The 22,566-nt window shown below is 44.7% G+C and overlaps 1 protein-coding gene across 1 annotated transcript in view; it reads right to left on the reverse strand.

The window, feature by feature from the left end:
- Positions 1-1,956: 1,956 nt before the first annotated feature.
- The window catches only part of LHPP (phospholysine phosphohistidine inorganic pyrophosphate phosphatase), a 161,197-nt gene continuing 140,587 nt past the window's right edge, over positions 1,957-22,566 (reverse strand). Inside the window, exon 7 of the mRNA XM_019556158.1 lies at positions 1,957-3,404. Within this exon, the coding sequence (XP_019411703.1) occupies positions 3,308-3,404 (97 nt within the window). The 3' untranslated portion in view covers positions 1,957-3,307. The remainder of the gene's footprint in view (positions 3,405-22,566) is intronic.

Genomic DNA, 22,566 nt, shown 5'->3' on the forward strand with positions numbered 1-22,566 from the left:
TGCATGACAAGGTGCGGTTGGCCTTCCTGACTGCGTCCCCACGCTGCCGGCCCATGTTCATTTTGGCATCAATAATGACTCCAAGATCCTTTTCTGTCTCTGCCCTGATAAGAAGGAAGTCCCCCAGCCTGTAGGTATGGTGCCGGTTCTTCCTCCCCAGGTGCAGCACCTTGCACTTGTCAGTGCTGAATCCCATCCTATTTTCATCCGCCCACCCCTGTAACCTGTTTAGGTCCGATTGCAGCCTATTCCTCCCTTCTAGCGTGCCCACGTTCCCCATCTTAGTGTCATCAGCAAATCTGAACAGGGTGTTTTTTACCCCCTCGTCCAAGTCACTGATGAAGAAGATGAACAGTGCGGGCCCGAGGACCCTGGGGGACCCCACTGCCCACATCCCTCCAGGTCGAAAATGACCCATCCACCACCCCTCTCTGGGTGCGGCCCTCCAGCCAGTTAGTGACCCATTTGTCTGTGTAGGTGTTGACACCACAGTCCCCCAGTTTTTTAATGAGAATGGGGTGAGAGACAGTGTCAAAAGCCCTCCTAAAGTCTAGGAAGACTATGTCCACTGCTATGCCTGGTCTAAGGATCTGGTGACCTGGTCGTAGAAGGCCACCAGGTTGGTCTGACCGGACCTGCCTCTCATGAACCGGTGTTGGTTGCCCCTAAGCATAATCTCCCCCGCTGGCCCCTTGTGGACATGCACCAGGATAATTCTGTCAAAAAGCTTACCCAGGATCGAGGTAAGACTAACTGGCTTATAGTTCCCCGGGTCCTCCTTCCCCCCTTTTTTGAAACTGGTAACCACGTTGGCCCTCTTCCAGTCCTCTGGCACCACACCAGAGCATCATGAGTGCTCGTACAGCCGTGCCAGGGGTCCCGCAATGACCTCTGCTAATTCCCTCAGCACTCGGGGGTGGAGATCATCAGGACCAGCTGATTTAAATACGTCCAGTCCCTCCAGAAGTTCCCTGACTAGATCCTCACTGACCCTAGGCCTGGGTGTGCCTCCCCTGGGGGGGGGCGCTGATCTGGTCCCTGCTCAGGAAAATGGAGGCAAAGAAATTGTTAAATAGGTTAGCTTTGTCGTCTGGTGTGACGACCAGATTTCCTAGCGTGTCTTGCAGGGGACCCGGAACCTTCTTTTTGCCCCCTATGTATTTAAAAAGGACGTCTTGTGTCCCAAGGGCCTTCTATTTTGTCCTTTGTGGCAGCACCTTCCACCCATTTCAAAAAGAAGCACAGGCATCTGTTCATTTTCTTATTTTCCCTGAGCTATTTGCGTAAAGGTATTTTGATCTTCAAGACTTCTGCTGAAGTGTGTTTTCCATCCTCATCTTTGCCAAGGGCACTCTTACTCAGTTGCTTTTTAAAGCACCCCTTCCACACCAACCCTTCTGCAGACAGCACTGCTGTCAAACTGATTCAGAATACCACTGACCTCAGGAGTGAATTACATAGCCACTGAGGTATCAGCTGTGCTTTTGTACCATAGGTTTGCAGATGCAGATAGTTGAAAACTGCCTATTATCTCATCCTGCAACCCTATTTTTGAAAATACACATTTCTGATTCTCTCAACATTGCTTAAGGTTTGTAAATAATGACTACAACAAATAAGATTTACAGAACTGTTGTTTATTAATTCAGGTCAGTTCATTAATACATCTAGCCACAAAGGGATCCATATGTCAATAGTTTTACCTTTTAATTTGTAACAAATTACAAGGTAATTTGGGCAGGGGGCTGGACTCGATGATCTCCCGAGGTCCCTTCCAGCCCTAATGTCTATGAAATCTATGAACTGTACTTATCGCAGGATCTCTAAATTACTATAGTGCCAAAGAACCATCCAGATGGAAAGAAAAGCAATGAAAGGGTTGACAAATGCATACTGAAGGGGAAATCTGAAAATGAACCTTGAATAACCTGCAAGAGATGGAAATCTGCTTTATTTCCATGATGACTTTTTACCATTATGGGAGGCACTTCAGTGCCACAGTCATTGGCTTCTTGTGGGGGAGAGAGTGAGAGATGTAGTACTAACCCTGGACTAGGTTGTGCAAACTGCACACAGCTCACATTAAAGGGAGCTGCCTGGCCCCAAGGCTGTGCTTGGAGAGGGACCTCGCCCTGAGTTGTCCTGCACATGGGAGGAGAGCAGCAAGAGGGGAGCGGCACACAGCCCTGGTGCAGTGGACGGGGAAGCGCCATGCCTCTGACCTCCTCTGTTTAAGAGCTGTGTATCAGGACCTAACCCTACAGGTGCCGGGTGCCTTCATTTCCTAAAGGCTTTAAGAGTAGTTGATGATTCTAGTCCCCTCCCAGGATCAGTCCTAATTAGGTCACTAATTAGTAATTGCTGAAAATCATAAGGGAAAAATCCAAGGCAATTTATTTAAGCAGTAAAGTGTTGTTTAATTCATAGTTGATTGCTGCCCTCTTTATGTGTTTACAAATATTTCCAGGCAGTAGCAATATTGAGTAAAGCTGTTATTTGGGAACATAGCACCCGACTAGTCAGCCTTGCACCCAGCAGCCATAAAATGACATCCAAGTGCACAAGGTCTATTCTTAGAATCTGCAAAGGAAATTAATCCGACTGGACTGTGACAGTTCAAATGTGGACATCTGCATGAAGTGGCACTGAGGCCTCGTGCTTTGATTTCAGCTGGAGCCGAATCCCAGCCCTTCTGAGAACCCACCTGTAACAGGCCCAGACTGGCCCCCTGAGGAGCTTCAAAGCCACTCACCCCCTATGCTGAGAAGTCTAGATGCAAAATGCTACTCTTAGTGCTTTGTCCATATAGTGGGTGGTTATGCGCAGCCAGAAAGGAAGAGGGTGTTATTCAATAGGGAGCATCCCCAAAATGCACCTTGCTGTTTGCATGCATTTTTATCTGAAACACAAGGGAGCCAGTTGTACACTCAGCCATGCCCAGGGGTGGCTTTGAACCTGTTCTACACTTTGCATTAGTTCATTCCGTCTGCTCTTCCAACCGTCTAGCACTGTGCGAGACGCTAAATGGTTAGAAATTCAGAAGACTCATGTAGTCTGACACTGCCTTCAATAGGGTTGGTATTTCAGATTAGTACCTAAACACAAGAAACTTAGAAATAGTGGGCACTTACAGACAAATGCATAATTGTTGCTTGTTTCCTGGGGCTATTTGTACAGGGTTAAAATTAAAAGAAGATAAGGGAATTAAACAGAGGGGGAGGTGGCCTGGTATGTGGGTGGTGTGCTATGTCTCCTCTCTTATGTCCAACTTCTTTATGCCTTTAAAATAATATCTGCAGCAGTGCAGTCACTTGTCCAACTGCTTCAGAATAATGTCGACTGCCTCAGCAAGGTTGTTCACGTACCCATCTGGCGTCACTTCTGGGTGCTGCTCATCACAAGGCCTGCGGAGGAAAGAGAAGGGCAAGACTGGTAACAAGAGTAGTGATCACCTCAATAACAGGCATGTAAAATGAGAGAGGGACATGAAGAGAAGAGCAGCTGTTTTGATTTTGTTCCAGTGCAACTACAGTTTAGTCTGGGAAGCCCCAGACACGAAACCTGTATCAGATTTCTACTGGCATGCATCAGGTCTGGGATTTGATGGATTTGCTTGTCTACTATTAGAACTACAGTACAATCCACTTAATCACTCCCCTGCTAAATGCCATGTCTGCTTAATTGTTGTGATTACAGAGAAACAGCATAATTGCTCTGGCTCTCAGTGACTCTAGAGCACAGATAATGGCACAGCCAGTCCATCTCAATGTTATGTCTGCAAGCCTTTTCACAGCACTGAAAAGGTGAGAAGCAGCGTGTTTTTCTCACACCCTTCTTGCTGTGCAGCCTCCTTCCATGAGGGTGGATAATTAAGCCAGCCTTAACAGAGTATTTTTGAACATGTTTTACTGTTGCTATTAGAATTATTTGTATTGTGGTAGCACCTTCAGGCCTCAACCAAGCTGTGGGGCCCATATGGCTGGTACAGTACAAACACGTAATAAGAGCTGGTCCCTGTCCTGAAGAAATGATGTGCTAAACCCTTTAGATAGACAGAGTGCGAAGGAACCACTAAGGCAGAGAGACTTGCCTAAAATCATGTAGCAGGCCAGTTTCAGAGGCAAGCCCCAAGCCCCTATTAGCTCTACCTGTCTGCTAACACATGTGACCAGACTGAGATGTCCAAGTGCTTTGATGCCACCAGCTCATGGATGAAGAACAGCTAGTGAAGCTGAACCAAAGCAAGACAGAAGTTATACTGGCCCTGGGACGAAGAAAGCCCTATGAAGACATTGTCTCCTTTGGTTGGAGGTACACAGTTCAATTGATTTATTCTGTCCAAAGCCTTAGGATTACTCTCTAAGACGAACTATATTCTAAAAAAGTATCTGTGAACTACCTTCTTCAGCTGGCCAGGAAACTCCTTGCCATCCTGGCTGTCATGGGAAAAGGTTTAGCTAAGCACCTCTTTGCCTCCTCCCATGTGCACTACAGCAATACAATGCACCTGGGCAGGACAGCTTTTGCCCCCAGGACCTCCTCAGCAACATGGGCAACTGTGAACAGATCCGACCTGAAGACTTCCTGCACTGGTTTCTCACAAGATTAAGAACAAATTCAAGTTCTCAGCCCTTATCTCCAAGATGCGTTATGATCTGTGCACTAAAAGCTCAACTGAAGCTTGAGGACGTGGGCCATGGTCAACCAACCTGTCCCAAAGCCACAACACAACCTCCTACCATACGTGCAATGTTTGTATATAGGGATAAAACAGCTTTTTTTAGGTCCAGAATTCCCTAGGTACTAAGGACCATCACAACTCTTTGAAACCTCACTGTCTTCTGCCCCAAATGCAAAGCACATTTCCTGGATCTGCCTTTGCCTTTATAAACACATATTTAAAAAGAATCCCCCAGATAAAATGCAAACCCATTACAGAGCAAGGACTATAGCCTGGCTCTTTCCGGGCAGTTCTGTTGCCTTTTGGACCTGCTCTTTGTGGCCTAACAGCTATGTAAGTACTTGATACAAAATAGAACAGCTTCAATGGAAAGGACTGAGAGAAACCCACCTCAGAATAGCCTAGAGCCCAGTGATTTGTGCACTGTTCCTGGAAGCAGATTTGGTTGACGCCCACAATTAAAGTAATTCACCAGATTGAATGCATTGCATCACATGTGGCATTGTTTTTCAGATGACAGTAACATCAGCAAAAGTATACATATTTCACTGCAGGCCTATTGCCCTGTGAAATGGGATGAATAATTATTTTACTACGATTTTTATCAGAGAATAGGTAAAGAAAAATAATTCAGTTTTGACCTGGAAACCTGAATGGGCTCTTCTTAGGACCAGTGAAGGGTTTAACTTGGAGAACCATGTTAAAATTATGCTTGTTGGGCTGAGCTGAGGAATGGAGAGCACGTTTATATTTTATTCTCAGTGGCTTTCCTCTGGGACCCGTGGAAAGAGTTGAGAACTCTGTTGTCCACTTCCCTTCGTGCCAAGTTCCTCATTTTCTTCTGTAAAGGGCAAGACTGTGAGGGCTATATTTTCAACCCGGGGAAGATGCATTTCCCATCAGATGTACAGTAGCCATGGAGACTATTATTATTTATGATTGGCAGAATTTAGCAGATACTCATCTGTACAAATACCAAATTTATTTTTCAGTTTTGAGCTAAGGCTCCCCGTGACTATTTCCTTGTGGTTTATTTTGCTGAAGCACTCCTTGTTTCCAAGTACAAGAATTCCTCACAAAGGAACAGCCTCTTTCAGTAGACTGTGCTGCTTGCGGTTTCATTTGCCATAGGGTCAATTTGCCGTCTTTAGCTGAGTATCCAACTTTTGCCTTGTCAGTGTCATGGTGCAGTAATAACAATAACAGATGATTATTCATTATGTTTTCCTCACCCAAATAAGCATTTCAGGTTATGGGACAGCAAGTTATAAGATATAATAGAGCAGAACAAGCAAACATAAAACCAGTAAAAATGTAATCAACATTGCAGATCTGATTCTGCAGTCCTAACACACCTACAGGGAAGTTGTGACAGAGCAAAGAAACCTCTAATTTCATTTCATTGTATAGGATGCAAACGATAGATTGTGGCGACTCTTTCTACGCTAGAGCATTCACATTTACATGGAACAGTCTGCAAAGACTGCTCACGAAGACAGATTTTACATGAATTTCCAAGTAAACAGCATTCTTTAATTAACACAAAGATCATAAAATGGATATCTAAACTAACAAAACAATGATTGGCTTCTAAGATAAGGTTCTGTAACCTGGATGATCTACATACCTATATCTCCATCTCTCTCTCTATATATAGTATATAGTAACGCTGTGCGTGCATGCATGCACATGTCTGTGTAGAAAAGGGCAAACCAAGCTCAAATACTCTAAGGTGAAGTTGCACACCTCAGACAGCTCAATTTCCCCTGGTCTGTCTCAAACTCTTAACAGTAATAGAAAACCACTAATAATGAACCGCATGTAAAATGCTCTAAAAATATTTTGCAAAATATCAGACCTTTCAGGTAGGAAGTAGTTGAGAGAAATTCTAAAAATCCATCAGAACTATCCTTGCAAATAGTATTTAAAACAGTTGTAAATTGAACAGCTGTTAAGTTACTGAATTGGTCAGTCCTCTTATATGATATAAGCTAATTACACCTGCAAACAAAAGACTATGGCCAGGTTGTTAGACGAGGTGCTTGAAGACACAGCTGTTTTTCCTACGCACGCACCAAGTGCGTGAGAACATCCAACTATTTTACGGGGTCAGTGTAGCTCTCAGATGACAAGGTCTGAGTCAGCATTGTTGTCCCTGATGATATACAGAAATATGTTTTTATTTTTGTGCGCCCATCCAAGTAACATACTCACATTAGGCAGCTTAACCACCAAGCATGAAATCCCGGCTCACTTGACGTCAGCGGCAAAATTCTCATCAACTTACGAGGGGATGGGATTTTTCCCTCAAGACTGTTCCCTCTTACTCATGTAATTAGTCCCATTCTGGGGGAATACGGCCATCAATAAGGGCAGCAGGAGCTGTCCCTAAATCATGCTGTTCAGTAGGGTCAGTGCGGACTACCCACCTTTCCTGTTCTGGTTCTTACACTGCACTCTTCACTGCAGCATATCTGTGCTAGGAGTCAGCAATATAACATCTGCCACGTGCTTGTTCTCATTTCAGGGTGGGAAATGCATGTTTTATGAGATTTGTTTTAAACAAGACACATAGCACTGTAGGGATGGGAAAAGAAACAAGAGGTGGTGAGATGTATTACTGAATGAGCATCAGTGCCTGTGACGGAGTCTGAGAGCACTGGCTGGGTACAAGTCAAGGAAGCAGAGTGCAGATATAGGTCCTGCAAGCTCCCCGAGAAAGCCTTAAGGGAGGACACCTGCCCTGATCTATGGCTTCTTTGCAATGCATGAGAGAGAGATTGAAGTCAATGGGATTCAAGAAAGACTTTGAAGTTAAGCATATGCTCATGTGTTTTGCTGAATAAAACCTGCACAATGAAGCTGTTTGGGACAGACCATCTTCTTATTCTGTGTTCAGCTAGTGCCGAGCACAATGGGGACCTGATTTGTAACTGGGGCTCCTAAGTACAGTGACAGTAAAAGTCACAATAGTAAGGGCAGATTCAGAGGGTTTATTTAATTTCAATAGGGTTTACAGTGCAAAGTTTTACTAGGTTATTTTAGTTCTATTTTTAGGTTTCTGTAAGTGGCCTAAGGGGAGGGAAACTTAATAAATAAATCAGTTTGTATCGTTATTATGGCACTCCCTAGCAAAGCGGAACAATGAGACTCCCACATAAACCCTGTTCTGTTCTGCTAATTTTAAGAGAAGTGTCTATTATGGTTGACACCAATACATGAACATTTTCATGTGGCCATTGTTTTTCATCTTGCAGTTTTGCTTTGTAGATCACAAAGCCAAACAACAAAGCAATGGGCTTTTTCCTAATTCAATGCTGGTCTCTGAAAAAGCCATGAAAATGAAACCTTAACCAGTAACTCTCAAAAGCCAGTGACAAGGGAGGCATTATCACAAGCACCTAGTGAATTAGAAGCCCACTTTCAAATGAGTACAGACAATTTTACAAAGATAGTGAGGCTCCTAGAAATGCAAATAGGCATCTAGAGGGATTTACAAAAACACCTAAGTGTGTCAGATGCCTAATATACTTGGGGACTCTTGTAAATCCAATGGCGTGGCTGTCTGACTCCTTGGACTCCTAAATAACTTTGAAAACATGATCGCAAGTCACTTTTGAAAAACAATATAGGTTTCTTAGACACACTTGAAAATATAGGCTCCAACACTTGAAAATTTTGCCCAGGAATAACTGTTGCCCCATTTCCAGTCCTTTCCCCCCTGTCAGCCCTAAACTATCTTTATATGTTTGAAAACCTGTATTATTATAGACATCACAGCAGCAGATCAAACCGGAGACTGGAGATTTTGCCTTTAATAAAAAAAATGACTAAAAATATGTTTATTTGCTATTTCTGTTCCAGAATAAACCTATGTTGTTGCTAATTTTGAGAGGAAGGCTTCCAGATCTTTTATGTGGGACTCTGGTGGTTAAGAGAGAACATAAATCAAAACAAAAGAAAATTATATTCTGTAGCTAAATACTGAACCGTCAGCATCTTGGCCAGCGCACAAAATTGCATGTGAAAATCAACTGCAGCCTTGGGAAACACTCTCTTTAGTGAAGCAGAAATTCTTAGAAATGATGCAACGTCAAATTCTTGTTCCACTTGGAAGAAGTGTTCTCGAGCTCAAGTTGGTAGTGATTGCTGCACTGTACATGAAAGGAGTTCGTGGTCCTACTCCATTCCCACAGCAGAAAAACCCTGCCTATAACTGGGACTAATTACCACCTTGCTGGTGCAGTAAGCAGCAGAGATAAAGCCTGAACCCTCTGACCTATAGACAGGCAGTGCTTCAAGGTTGGGATTTCAGTGTACCCATTTTGAGGCCGAACAGGGGAATCCATTCTCCAGGACTATTGACCTGCCATACTCCATGAGGCAGTGGATATCCTCTGAGGTTCTCAGCATATTGGTTGTCATCATTAAAGATGACTTGGCAGTGTTATATTCTGACTAGCTAAATTTCCAAAGTATCTTCAGTCAGAAGGGTATTAACTGTTGCAGTCCTTAACTGCTCTGTAGTGTTGCTGTGCTCTATTAAACAGCTGTCATGCTTCAGCTCAGAAATGGTTGCCTGCTTCTGATGGATGAAGGGATCTACATATTCGTTGCACGTTACTTCGTAAAGTGCCTTGGAATTCTTCGCCGTAAATGAGCCTCTATAAATACACAATATTATATACTGAAGAGACTGCTAGTGGAGGCAATGTGTTTACATGCAAAGCACATGTTTCACGCAGCGACTTCCTCTGTCCCTCCAGGATTATTCTTGTCTGTTACAATTTTCTGGTAATTTGTACTTTTGTGCGTGTGTGGTTTGAGGTGCATGGTTATTTTTTTTTCTGATGCTCACCCTTAAAACACATAACAGGCAGAGCGAGCCATGTACCAGAAAGGAACACTAGTCTTAGGAGGTTTGTTAAACAAAATGTTCTTGTTGGGTCATCTGGAGCTGAAAGCAAAACTGCTTAATGAGGCAACAAGTGAGTTATTTCAAACTGAATACAAAATGTTCATGAAACGCCGCATGAGAAAAATGGACAGTTGGAACGTTGCTCTAAAGTACTTTGTTTGTATTACACTCTACCAGATATATGGAGGACAAAAAGGGAACAGCTGAAGTACTACATGTATAAAATATAAAGTCTTAACACATGAGAGTATTGACTGGGACAGTTGACCTAGATTGCCATGGCCACAGGGATGAAAATAGCTGGATTATTCAGATCAACCTGAACTAGACCAGCAGAAACTTGACTTCAGAGAATATGAGCAGATGGGAACTGACTAGCACATGATTAATATCACAGATTAAAATTAGCTTCTTGCATAGTTCCTTAAAAATAGGGGTGTGTTAGAAAAACAGCATGCAGGGCCAAAGGAAGGCACAGATGTTAATTTGAAAAAGACAAATGATCCCAGATTCCAGCCTACAATGCCGCAGTCATTTGGCAAACCTGATCTGTAACAATACATGTCCCCCTGTTGTTGAGCTTTTTTTTTTTTCTTGCAACCAGAGAGAACTACAATCATTCTGCAAAGCCAGAGATCTCTCTGGGAGTGTCCACACGAGTGCGCACGTGTGGTATGCAGCACTGCAGACCCGTCTGCGGCGCTGCAAACCACACACGCCAGCATTTACTATGTTGCTAATTTGCAGCGTAGAGGGTTTTTCTGACACTTGGAGATCCTGGTGTCAAAAAACCTGCTCCTGAAAAAAGCGGGATGGTGCACATGGCGGCTGTATGAGTCACTCAAAACCAGAGCCATGCTTCAGCTGCCGGCCAGGCGCCTGTGCCAAATCGCTGCTGTTGGAGCCCCCAGAACCCCAAATAAGGCTGCTGGGACCAGCGCTGGTGTTGGCCCCAGCCTCTCCTACTCCATCTGGGGTAACTTGTTGCATGCCAGAGCGTGTGTGCAGGAGCATTCCTTGGGCACAAGCAGCAGTGGCACATGTTTTTCTATCTGTCCTTGGGGAAACGCACGTGCGCACTTGTCTGGACACACCCTCTGAGTCACGGCACAGAGTTCCTGCTGAACAGGATACACTTTTGCCGTATGCAACTATATTTAAAAGATTAAAACATTTTATCTTGACAATATATTCTTCAGGGGATCTTGCTGACCCTGTGTTACCATGACTTACAGTAAATTACCATGACTTACAGTACTTTGACGCATACTTAGTAAATGTCTGCAGAGCTGTGTTTCTCTGATGCTTTAATTAGAAGTGAATGGGACCAGAACCACAGAACTCAATGCACCCACCTTAGAGGAGGAGGCTTGGCCCTGGTTCTGTGCTCTGTAGCTTGCTGAAACAAAAATCCCAGATCTAAGCACCTCCAAGCCTTGGGGACGTCTATGTATGGATATGGGGAGGAAGGACCTAAACACTAACTAGCCAGGAATTTAGGAGTGCTGGCTTTGTTCCCAACTTGATGGGACGTTGGGCAAGTCAGCTAATCTTTTGGTACCCATTCTCTTCCTGTCTTGTCTATGGAGAATGTAATCTCCCTGGGACAGAGAACAGTCTCTTCTTACAAGTTTTCACACTGCTGCCACATTATGGCTGGAACCTGTAGATGCTCCCATAATAATACATAGAAAACTACACACTTTCCACACAATACTTTTTCTTCCTATGATCACTAAGACAAGAAGTTTGTAATCCAGTATTACACAAGTCTCCCAGAGAAAGTACTTACAAATAAGTAATATTAAAATTACATTCTTTCCAAATTTGGTACTTGCAACTAGGTCACTGCACCACCAGTGTCCGGCAAATATACTTGTTAGAGTCCCAAAAAACAAACCCATACAAAAAGTTATTTGTCAGAGATTTCTAGCAACTTCCATTTCTCTTCTCTTGCCTCCAGAACTGCATGCATAGCTAATTGTGTTTAATTGCATCTCATTTAAATGCAAGAATCCATAAACAGATTAAACTAACAGGCAAATTGTTTGCTAACATCTAGAGGAAATCTGTAGGCTTCCCTCTTAATAATTCCATTTCATGTTACAAAGCTAAGTTTTAACTGGGCCCAAACACAGACATAGGTACTGAATTTCTTCAAAGCAATAAACTACTGAAATACAGGAAAATATGGGCATTGTGGGGATGGGAAATCATTTTTCTCTGTAGACCAAAAAGCTGGTAATTTTTAGGAACCGAGTATCTGGACCTCTGTTTTCGTGCATTTGTATATATTTCCTGATATGAATAATTCTGCTTTTCAAATGGATGCAGGCTGAAAAGGCTCATGGGTAAATTTGAAGGTAAGTGCTGGGGCAATTTGCTTATACCTGATCAGCTACCGGTTAGGACTCTGATTGATGGTTATGCAATAGACAATGTATTTTTATAAAAGGAAATTGCCAATGCTGGTAGGCTTAATGTTCAACTCAAGCAGGAGGGATTTGGTGTCCAGGCACATGCATACAACACTGTGCCCCTCTTTACTCTAGCCCTCTGTACAGGAAAGGTACAGAAGAATAGAGGCATCCCTCTCTTTGGACTGATGTACTTAAGAGGGTAAGATTATACTTCAGTGTATTGCCCACCCCTGGGACAAAGCAGAGTGGTGAGACCTGTACAGATACCGCTGTGATTGGAACCACAGCCCTAGTCCTGGCCGGCAGTCAGGACTGGGCAGAGAATCTGACAGAGACATCAGCATATAATCAAGGTTGCGGCCCCTTTGATTTTGCTCACAATGTTGGGAGCTGGGGTGTCCTATATCTTGTTCAGGTTCAGTCTACATAAAATTTGAGACCTGACTTACCGGAAGATTTCTGAGAGCCATTCTGCTACTTGGGAGCTAGGCCAAATTCTTCTGGCACCTGGGAATCTATCCATTATTGCACAGATCAGAGACTTTATTAACCAATCAGATTATTCCACTAGGCCTCCCATATTCTGTTTTCTTTCTCTCTATAGATTATGATAGACATCACTGAACACTATGCTGGAAATTATTGTTCCACCAACACTGTTTGTTGCATATTCAGGTGTCAAAAGATTATCTACTGTCCCAAGTTTGTAGTTGTTCTCCTTTTCTATTCTGTGCCTTCTTGCTATGATACCTCCAAATTACCACATCTTCTAATATTTCTGACTCAGCATTATTGACGGTACGAAGTACAGTTTTTTCCAGTCTTCTAGAGCAGGACTCATAGGTTAAATGTCTGCATTTGCTACTGAATCATTCTTTGACTTCAGAAGATCCACTTGATGTCATTGTAACTCAGCTGACCACCTTGTAAAACAGGCATGATAAAACTTCCCAGTTTCCCATGGGGGTACTGTAAGTCTTAATTAATAATAAAATGGCGATGATAGTGTCTTAAACACTTGTACAGGACAGTCATCTTCAGAGTAATTTGCACACATTAATTAATATCTCCATCCTTGTGAGGCAGTGAATAAATATCAGCAGCAGGTAGAGAGGTTAAGTGACTTGCCCAAAATCACAGAGAAGGTTATCAGAGTTGGGATAAGTTCTAGTTAATCAACGTTTGTAAAGTGCTTTGAGATCCATCATCTTAGAATCATTACTAAAGCTCTCCTGTATTATTTATTCCTGTAAAACCCACTTGAGTGTGTGTTCTTCCATTTCTAAAACAGAGGAACTCAGAGTTTAACAAAGAATAAGGACACGTAAATACATTTTAAAAGTGGCAGGGAAAAGACACTTCGTTCTAGCCCATAACACATTTATTAAGCAACTTCATCCTAATCTTTGCAACAAACTCAAGTCCCGTGTTGCAAATGACAAGAGCTAGAATGTCCCAGACTAGCACGGGAAACACAGACACAGGAAGCAGATAACGAGAAGCAGATTAGTGTTTCTCATCAATAGGCATTACGGGTGTGTCTCTGCCACTTCCCTGCTGAACCTATGACTCAATAACCCCAGCCACTTGGTTCTGCTTTGAGTGAGCCCAGGCAGGGCACTTAGGCAGACAGGATGGCTTAGCGGGGAGGGGTCCTCAGCATGTGCCCTAGTGCTGCTCTCAAGCTCTGTCTTGGGTGACTATTCTGCCTAACTGCCAGGTTTGAGGCATGCAGAGGAGAGAGGGGGAAGTGCTTGATTTTTGGCAATGCACTTGGCCTCAGCAGAGAGATGGTACAAACATGCCCTCAAGGACCAACTCAGTGCCTACGGACAAGCCTTCTGCAGAGTGTGTGGGCCCCTGCTCCTATCCAGAGGTCCATTGATTTCACAGGGTTCAAAGACTGATGAAAGGAGTTGTAGTGAAAAATCCTGAAGCACAATCTGTTTAATTTAACAAATGGAAGGTTAAGGGGTGACTTGGTCACAGGAGAAATATGGCTGGAAGAGACCGCCATAACTCATGTAGTCCAACCCCCTGCCTAAGGCAGGATTATCCTTATCCAAACCATCTGTATAAACTCTTAGAAAAACTATATAGTCAACCCTGACACAACCAAAAGACAAACATCCTAACCTGCCAAAGATAAAGCAAGGGGGACCACAGCGGCCTTCTGTAAAGGTTGGTGATATATGCTCAAGAGATCCCAGCAAGAGGGCCACATCCACTGCTACAGAGGAAATCAACCCCCCCACATAGTCTGTACCAATCTGACTATGGGGTAAAATTCCTTCCTAATCCCAAATATGGTGACTGATCTGACCCCGAGTGGAGGGGCAAGACCTTCTAGCCAGGAACCGCCAGGTTTAAGTCCCAGTGGAAGCATTGGCACTCTCCAGTCAAAACCCCCAACATTGACTGTAGCCAACACCCAATGCCTCTGAGGAAGGCTTAACATGTTCCCCCCCCAACACATGCAGCAGCAGGGAGGGGAGGGGGTGTAGAATACCGCCCCCAGCCCCATGTGGCAACCAGCAAAGCCCAGAAACATAGGCATCCCTACACCTAGATCATCCCCAACCGGTGGCTGTCCAACTTCTTCAACACCTGCAGTGATGAAGAGTCTGCAGCTTCCCTCGGCATCTATTCCACTGCCTCACTGTTCTAACAGTACAGAAGCTTTTTCTGATGTCCGCTCTAAACCTACTTTGCTGCAACTTCAAGTTATTGGTCTGCATCCTCCTCTCTGCAGCAAGATAAAAAAAGTGTTCTCCCTCCACCTCATGGCAGTCTGTAGCCCAGGGGCGGGCAATTATTTTGGGTGGAGGGCCGCTTACCCAGTTTTGGCAAGCTGTTGAGGGCCGCATGGGTAGCCTCGGCCCTTGACAGGTGCGCTGCCCCCCAGTCACCATCTTGGGGCCAACGTCCCAATGTCTTGGAACCAACGTCTCAGGACCAGCACCAGTGGGGACCAGAGTGGGGCACAGGCTGGCAGGGGTCTGTGGAGCCTGGCTGGGATGTACCAGCAGAGAAAGGGGAGAACTGGCCTGGCTTCATAGAGCCCCTGCCTGCTGGGACCCTGTACTCCTGCCACCCTGCTCTGGGCCCCGCTGGCTCTTGCCCCGGGACACCGGTGTGGGCCCCTTGCTCCCACTCACTCCCAGTGCCTCCCAACCCCATGGTACTGGAGGGGGGCAGCGTGCAGCCCCAACCCCCTGCTTGCTGGCAGGAAAGGAGCTGGTGCTGAGTGTGGGGGGAAGAGTGGCTTCTCCCCCATCCCATGGCTGGTGCTCCCTGCTGCAGCCGCTCACAGCCGGCACGGGGCTGTCTGGAGCAGGCATAGGCAGCCCCACGCCACGCTACAGTGCGGGGCGCTGGGCACGGGGTGGGCGAGGGGCCGCTTTTCCCCTGTGCTCAGCACCAGCTTGTAACCCGCCCCCGCTGCCAGCCTGGGCCCCATGCTGGCTCCAGGCTCCCCCACTGGGGCTCCCCCGCTTGTTTTGTCCAGCAGTGTTTGCTGCTGCTGCCCATGTGGAGCTTGCACGCTGGACAGCACAGAGCCGGTGGCAGCAAACACTGCCTGGTGCGGCAAGTGGGGGGGCCACAGCTGCTGCTGCCATGGCGCAGCCCCGACAGGCAAGCACGGAGCTGGCACAGGGCCCAGGCTGACAGCGGGGGCACATTACAACCTGGTGCTGAGTGCAGGGAAAAAGCAGCCCCTCCCTCACCCCATGGCCAGTGCTCTGCGCTGCAGCCGCTCGCAGCCCACACGGGCTGCAAATGGCGGCAGCAGGGAGTGCTGGCCACGGGGCGGCGGAGGGGCTGCTTTTCCCTGCGCTCAGCTTTTTCCCTGGCTATTTTTCCCCAGGCTTCTTCCCTGCCTGGGGTCCCCTCCACCCCTTACCTGAGCTAACCACACCGGGGCAGCCACATGGTCCCAGGCCAGAAGCCCCTCCTGGGGCTTCTGGCTGCAGAGGCGGGGCCGGGTGGGCCCTGCTGTTGCAGGAGCCCACTGGGCTTCCCCTGGGTCCCACTGCCCCTTGTTCCTGTCATTTTTGACAGGAATCAAGGACAGATCAATATTAATTTTCCAAATTTTTTAGGGGCCCCATGGGCCAGATAGAATAGCCTCATGGGCCGGATCCAGCCTGCAGGCTGTATTTTGTCCACCCCTGCCGTAGCTGGTTGTCACTCCTTTCATCAAGCAGTTTATTTTTCCTAAGGAAAACTTGTTCCCACAGAAAATGACATAAACAATAAAACAAGCAAATATACAAACCAAATATATAAACCAAAACCTGTGGCCTTTCTTCAGACCCCGAGGGCAACCCCTGCTCTGTGCTTTCCCCTCAGCACCACAACCTTCCCTCAGTCTCTCTCACTACCCTCGCTAGGGATTTTAATTTCCTCTAGGGCCAGCTAATCACCCCTGTCAGTTGGCCAAGTACTCCTAGGCAGGCAGTGCTCCTTAGCTTCCTGCAGCTATGTGAGAAATGGGAAAATCGCCATTGAGTAAGAACTACATGCGACTCTAATGGCCAAATTTAGCCATTCTTACTCACATCCCTTCTCTCTGGGAATAGTCCCATTCATTAGCAGTCCCGCTGGAATGAAGTGACAGATTGTTTCCCATAAATTCAGATGGGCAAAGCTGTACTTTCATTTAGAACTCTGTGCAAGCATAACCTAAATGGCCATCCCTTAGGTGGATGAATTTCTGCAGCTGCAAGCTTGCAACTTGTAAAGTTATTTGCATGATGTAAATGTCTAACTCTTTGAGAACTGTATCAGAGTTTGTCACCTGCCTTGGAGTGTTTGGTAGCATACAATGGAGATCTGTAGCGTATCACCTCAAAGCTGCTCTGAAGACAGCAAGCTACTGAATGCTATTATGCTGCTGAAAACCATAGATAATGTATTTCCCATCTGTGTCTCAAAATTCTGATGCAAAATACTTTAACACAAATATTGCATTAATTCAGCATACACATAGCACATTGTGTTCATATATGGGAACCACCCTTCATCACGTTGGTAGTAATTTATCCCTTGAATAATCCCAATTTTCTTAGGTTTTAGATTTCTGTAGGTTGTGTTGTACCAAACAGTTTTTTAAGATGCAATTTTGAGGAAGTGGATGACGCCGGGAATTACTTTTCCCCACCCGCTATTTATTTTTTTCTTTCAGGAAATGGAGCACATGTGAAAGTGCCAGATTAAGGGCTTTGGAGTCTGAAGTCTTCTCTTTATATACTCTGTGAATATAACACAGACATACTTCTCCAAATTTGTCCCAACTTGGGAGGGACCATTAATAAGGATGAGAAAGCAAGGTAGTTGCCATGTCTGTTCCATCTTCGGCATTTCTATTAAGACTCCTGGCAAAGGTGAAGGTTGGTGTCTCTTCTAATGGCTGTTTTTTGTGACATGCATCTAGTTGAGCTGGGTTGAGGCCATCCAATCATTTCATATCTGATGAGTCATCTTGACTGGGTCTCCTATCCAGTATCTCCTTTACAATGATCGTAGCAGCATCCATCATGCTCTTTGTTTCGTTCTCTCATTCCCACTTCCAGACCTTTCTTTGTAGAGTCCTCAGTGCAAGAAAAAAACCTCACAAAACCTGCTCATTAAGGCTGTGATAGAATCCAAGATTACAAAACTGGAAGGCACCACTGTGATCCTTTTAGTCTGCCCTGCTGCCTGAGGGTGTAGACTGCCCTGAATTAATTCCTATTTGAACTGGTGCATAACTTTTAGGGGAAAAATACCCAATCTTGATTTAAAACATGGTCAGTATTGGAAAATCTGGCTCAGTCTTAGATAACATGTCCCAAGGATTAATCACCTGTACTGCTGTTTCTAGTCTGAATTTTTGTGGTTTCAACTTCTAGTCATAAATCTAGTTCAACTGATGTCAACTAGACTGAAGAGACTCCTATTAACACATTCCTCCAATAATAACTCCTATTAACAAACCCTCGTGCAGGTATGTCGAGAGCAACCAAGGTACCATGACATCCTTTCAAGGGCGCCATGGGGTGCCATGCAATGTTAGCACAATTAGGTATGCAAACAGGAGTCACAAAACAAATCCAAAAAATTTCAAATACGCACCTGCAGTGTTAAAACCATTTTCACCTGCTGTGGTCTTTCTTGGTTCATTGCAACGGAAAAAGTGCTCTACTATTTTTCTGTATAAAAATAAAAAGTAAGAGCTGACATTTTATGAGGAGTGCCTCAAGTCTTAACAAGGGATGTCTCAAGCTGAATGAGGGATGCCTTGAGCCTAAAAAGGTTGAGAATCAGTGGTCTAGATTATGATCATGTCACGCCATAACCTTCTCTTTGTTAAGTTAAACAGACCCTGCTCTATGATTTTTCATCACAGCTGTTCTCTGAAATCTCTAAAATGAATGGGGCTTGGAATAGGAGCTGGGGCCCACACACACTATAGGAGGCTTGTCTATACCTTGGCAGTGGCAGGTCTCAGGGAGCATGGCATGCCTCATCCACTCGATCCGATGACAAACTCCAGAGTTAGAAGGTCCCTCATAAGACCATTCTGGACTCCTCTCCAGTGCTTGCTCTTGGGCCTTTTGTTCTCCACTGGGTCTGACAGTGGGTACTGGAGTACCCTCAAAGAGGAGCTTCTAGCCCTCTCAGTGTCCCTTCCACTGTGTCCTACCCATCCAGAAGGGTGTATGCAACTAGGTAAGGGAAATGGGCATTCACAACTCTGAGCTGCAGGGTGACAGGCACAAGGAAATGCAATGGGGCAATGTGAGGCTATGTACTGCTGTAGGATACAGAATGTATGGGCTATTCTTATTATGTAATTGTAAGGGAGCACGATAGTTTATTAAAACCTCTGGATACAACTTCCTGGCTCATCCTCCTTTCCCAGTATTCAGTCATCAGTGTCTTGTACAGTCAAACCCATTTGCACTGTCTTCCTTTTGGGCTTTCTCCCTCAAGTTGTCCATCTCCTATTCCTATTTCCCTCTCTGATCAGCTGGGTCAGGGGTGGGCAATTATTTTGGGTGGAGGGCCACTTACTGAGTTTTGCCAAACCATCGAAGGCCGCATGATGGACAGCCAGGGGCAGAAAAATATAAATTTTCTAAATTTTGTAGGGGTCCCCGTAGCCCGGATACAATGGCTTGGCAGGCTGCGTTTTGCCCACCCCTGGGCTAGGTGTTCATCTGACCTGTGTCCCAAGTCACACTGCGTTTCATGCACCACATCATCTCTGAGCATAATCTCTTCTTCCTGCTTGTTCAGTGCTCCCTCTACCAAAGGCCTGGATGACTCCCTTGGTCCAGGGGAGGTTTAAAGTTCTGCCAAGAAAATGAAAAAATAGACTGCCTGGAGTGAAAGACAGCATACTGACCAGATATTCGTAAACTCCCAGGGAGATTCCAGTGCACAGAACCTGACTGAGCAGTGTGAAGGAGGGCAACTAGGAAATACAGGCCTAGGAACGCTGGGACAACACCGCAGTACAGGCAGTTCTCGGACTTATGACACAATTGGTTCTTGAAAACCGCGTCTTAAGTTGAAGCGTTGTAACTCGAAACCAATTTTCTCATTAGAAACAATGTTATAAATGGGGGATTGATTCTTGAACCAAGGCCCGATACCCTATTTTCACCAAAAATACCCCAGAATTTTGTATTCGATCAATTATAGATGAGTAATATCGCTACATTAATTAATTTATATTGTAAATAGCAATCATATTGATTTAGAAGAAATTCTTTGAGGTGACTTTGCTGGACTTTTTGAAAGGCTCTTGGTTGGACTTTTTGTAGGGCTCTTGGCTGGAGTCTTCTCAGGAGTCCTGGCTGCAGGTTTTCTGGAGTCTTGTCTGCTTTCTTAAAGGAAGTGTCCAAGGAAGTTTGGACAGATGTTCTCCAGGGAGATGGGCAACGCAGGGAAGTTGTTTGCTGGCATGGCATGGCATCGGATCAAGTGTTGTAAAGTTGAAACTGACTTCATAAAGTTGAAACAGGGTGTCAATTTATAAACGCTGCAAATGAGAAGTGTTGTAACTCGAAATGTTGTAAGTTGAGGACTGCCTGTACTATCTAAACCCCAAAGCCACCACTTGGGCTCTAACTGCATCTTCACTGCAGGGCAAAAGGCAGAGAGCGTGCCTTAAAGAAAAACCTCTGCTGTAATCTAGAGGCAAATGCATGCATGTTCAAACCACAAATAAACATGGCCATGTGCATTTTGTATAGGGACAAATACTGCTGCTTTATAAAACAAATTAAGACCTCTCAGAACATGTGAGACTCCAAATGAGAGACTCGAAATGCAGCTGCTTACTTGAAATGCTAGAAACAGCAGTAACTGGAAGCCCCGTGCTGGAAGTGCCGGTGAAAGGCGTATTTGTGAGGTTTGCTAGGATTCCAGTGCTCATTAGGAGAAATTTGGAACCTTTTCTACCGGTTGGTATTACTTGTGCAGCAGACTTGGCAGCCCCTAAATTACAGAGAAAGCTGCTTTGTCTGCTGATCACTGTTGGCTCATCAGAGTTACTGCCAGACACAACAGTGTTTCTGAGCATACATTCCATACAGGAATGGTGAAACCTATGCCTGGTTACAAAGAAATACAAAAGGTATTATATCAGTTAATGGCCTCTTTCAACAACTCTGATAATCTCCAAGTGTTTGTTATTTCCTCTTAGGAGAGCAGTTCCCTGCATTCTGAAATAGAGTGCTGCTTTTCTGGTGTTCCCCAAATCTTTCTTTTGCTTGCTCTGCCAAATCACTAAGGCTTTTCTAATCAGTTCACGTTGGTCCAGTCTGGAAGTGTATGGTAGGAATTCAGGCTTGTGTATGACCGACCTGCTGCCATATCTGTTTGTGTAAGTGGATGGGTTCCCATGCTGAGTGAGGGTGACCTGTGTCATCCACACAGCTACATATCTTCCAGAGGGATGCATCCAGGGTTACACTTTTTTGTGTGGAGCACAGATGTTTTCAATAAAAACATCAGCCTACCCCAACCCCTCCAAAGTCAAATGCTCATTTTCTCTTTGCTGAGAAAATCTGAAAAAGAATTGCTGTTGCTTTGCTAAATGATACAGTGCAATAAGGTGTTTGCAAGCATCAGGGGACTCCCCTTCACCTGCTGGATTAATTACTACTGATCTTTGTGACTTTGCCAAGTGACCTTACTCAATCCAGAAGGAAACAATTTTAAAGTCTCCTCCAACTAAGGGTTTGGGCATAAGTATGTTCTGCACAGGGACAGCAGCTTGCATACATCTTAAAAATAACTGCCTTTGCCATTAACAGAACACATAGTTATTAACACATTACAATGGCAAAGATTAACTTCTGGGGCTGGGATTTGTAAAGTTGCCTAAGGCAAGAGGGCACTTGAAGCTCAATGAAACTCAAAGGAGTTTGGGCATATAACTCTGACCTTTTTAAGTCCCAGCCTAGGAGAATGTTTCACTGCATCTCTTTAATGCATTAAATATGCTCACTGTTTATTAAGTGAGTGAAATGAATGCTGATTTCCGCATTTGCGAAGTGCTGCATGGGGATTTAATTCACAAAGTGCCAATGAACCTGAGCATGGTGGAGAAAAGGCAGTTTTCACATTGTGGGAGAAGGAGTTCTTAATTTAGGATTTATGACACTTTTTGGTGAAGTTTAATTATAAACCTATTAGGCGACTTTCATCCCAAGCGCAACTCCCATAAATTCCACAGCTCAGTTGCGCTAGCAATGCCATCCTCTAAACAAGCTACCTGTGGTGCTAAAATGCTATTTCCCAGGTAACAAAAATTCAAACCTTTTTAAGTGTAATAATATTTCTCTTCGGATGATGTTTGCGAAACCAGATGGTCTCGCTTTGAAATATGGTTGAAGCTACGAGGTTAACTAGGAGGCTCCCAAGAAGTAGAAATTAAAAAAAAGACAAATGTGCAATCACTTTTCCTTCTCAAATTAAGCTATCCCCCATTCATTCATGTGTTAAGAACCAGCATTTCATCTCCTTAAGATTGTTTTCACATGATAAGCTAAAAAAAGTTAACTGCTTCTGAGTTGGAAAATCAAGGCAGATTCTTTATCTCTGGCTGGGGGAATCGCTTAGCCTCAACCGGGCAATTAATGTATCAAGAGAGATTCAGAAAGCTTCTTGACCTACTGAACAGGAAGGATACATCAGTGGAGCCTCTTCCCTGCTCCCCCCGCATGACTTTTTGTGTGACCTCTCTGTCTGCACTTTTAATGGTCAGGTTCAGCCTCTGCATAGTCAAGCTTCGTTCAAGAGAGATATTCACATGCTTGCATTTCTGCAATAAAATTTGGTTTAGTTCACTGGTGATAGGGGAGGGTGATATTGTTGCCAATTAGAAGAACAGGAAAACTGTTTATCAAAAGTCAAGACAAACTCTAGAGGCCCCATTTCAAGCAGATTGTGTACATTTCCCCAGCCCCATCAATTCCCTGAGCAGATTTTTGTTTTTTAGATGGTTCTATTAAAATAAACTCCATGGAAAACAACTGGCAATTTACACT

This window comes from Crocodylus porosus, unplaced genomic scaffold (assembly GCF_001723895.1).
Source record: "Crocodylus porosus isolate Cpor-Errol unplaced genomic scaffold, CroPor_comp1, whole genome shotgun sequence".
In the NCBI taxonomy this organism is placed as follows: Eukaryota; Metazoa; Chordata; order Crocodylia; family Crocodylidae; genus Crocodylus; species Crocodylus porosus.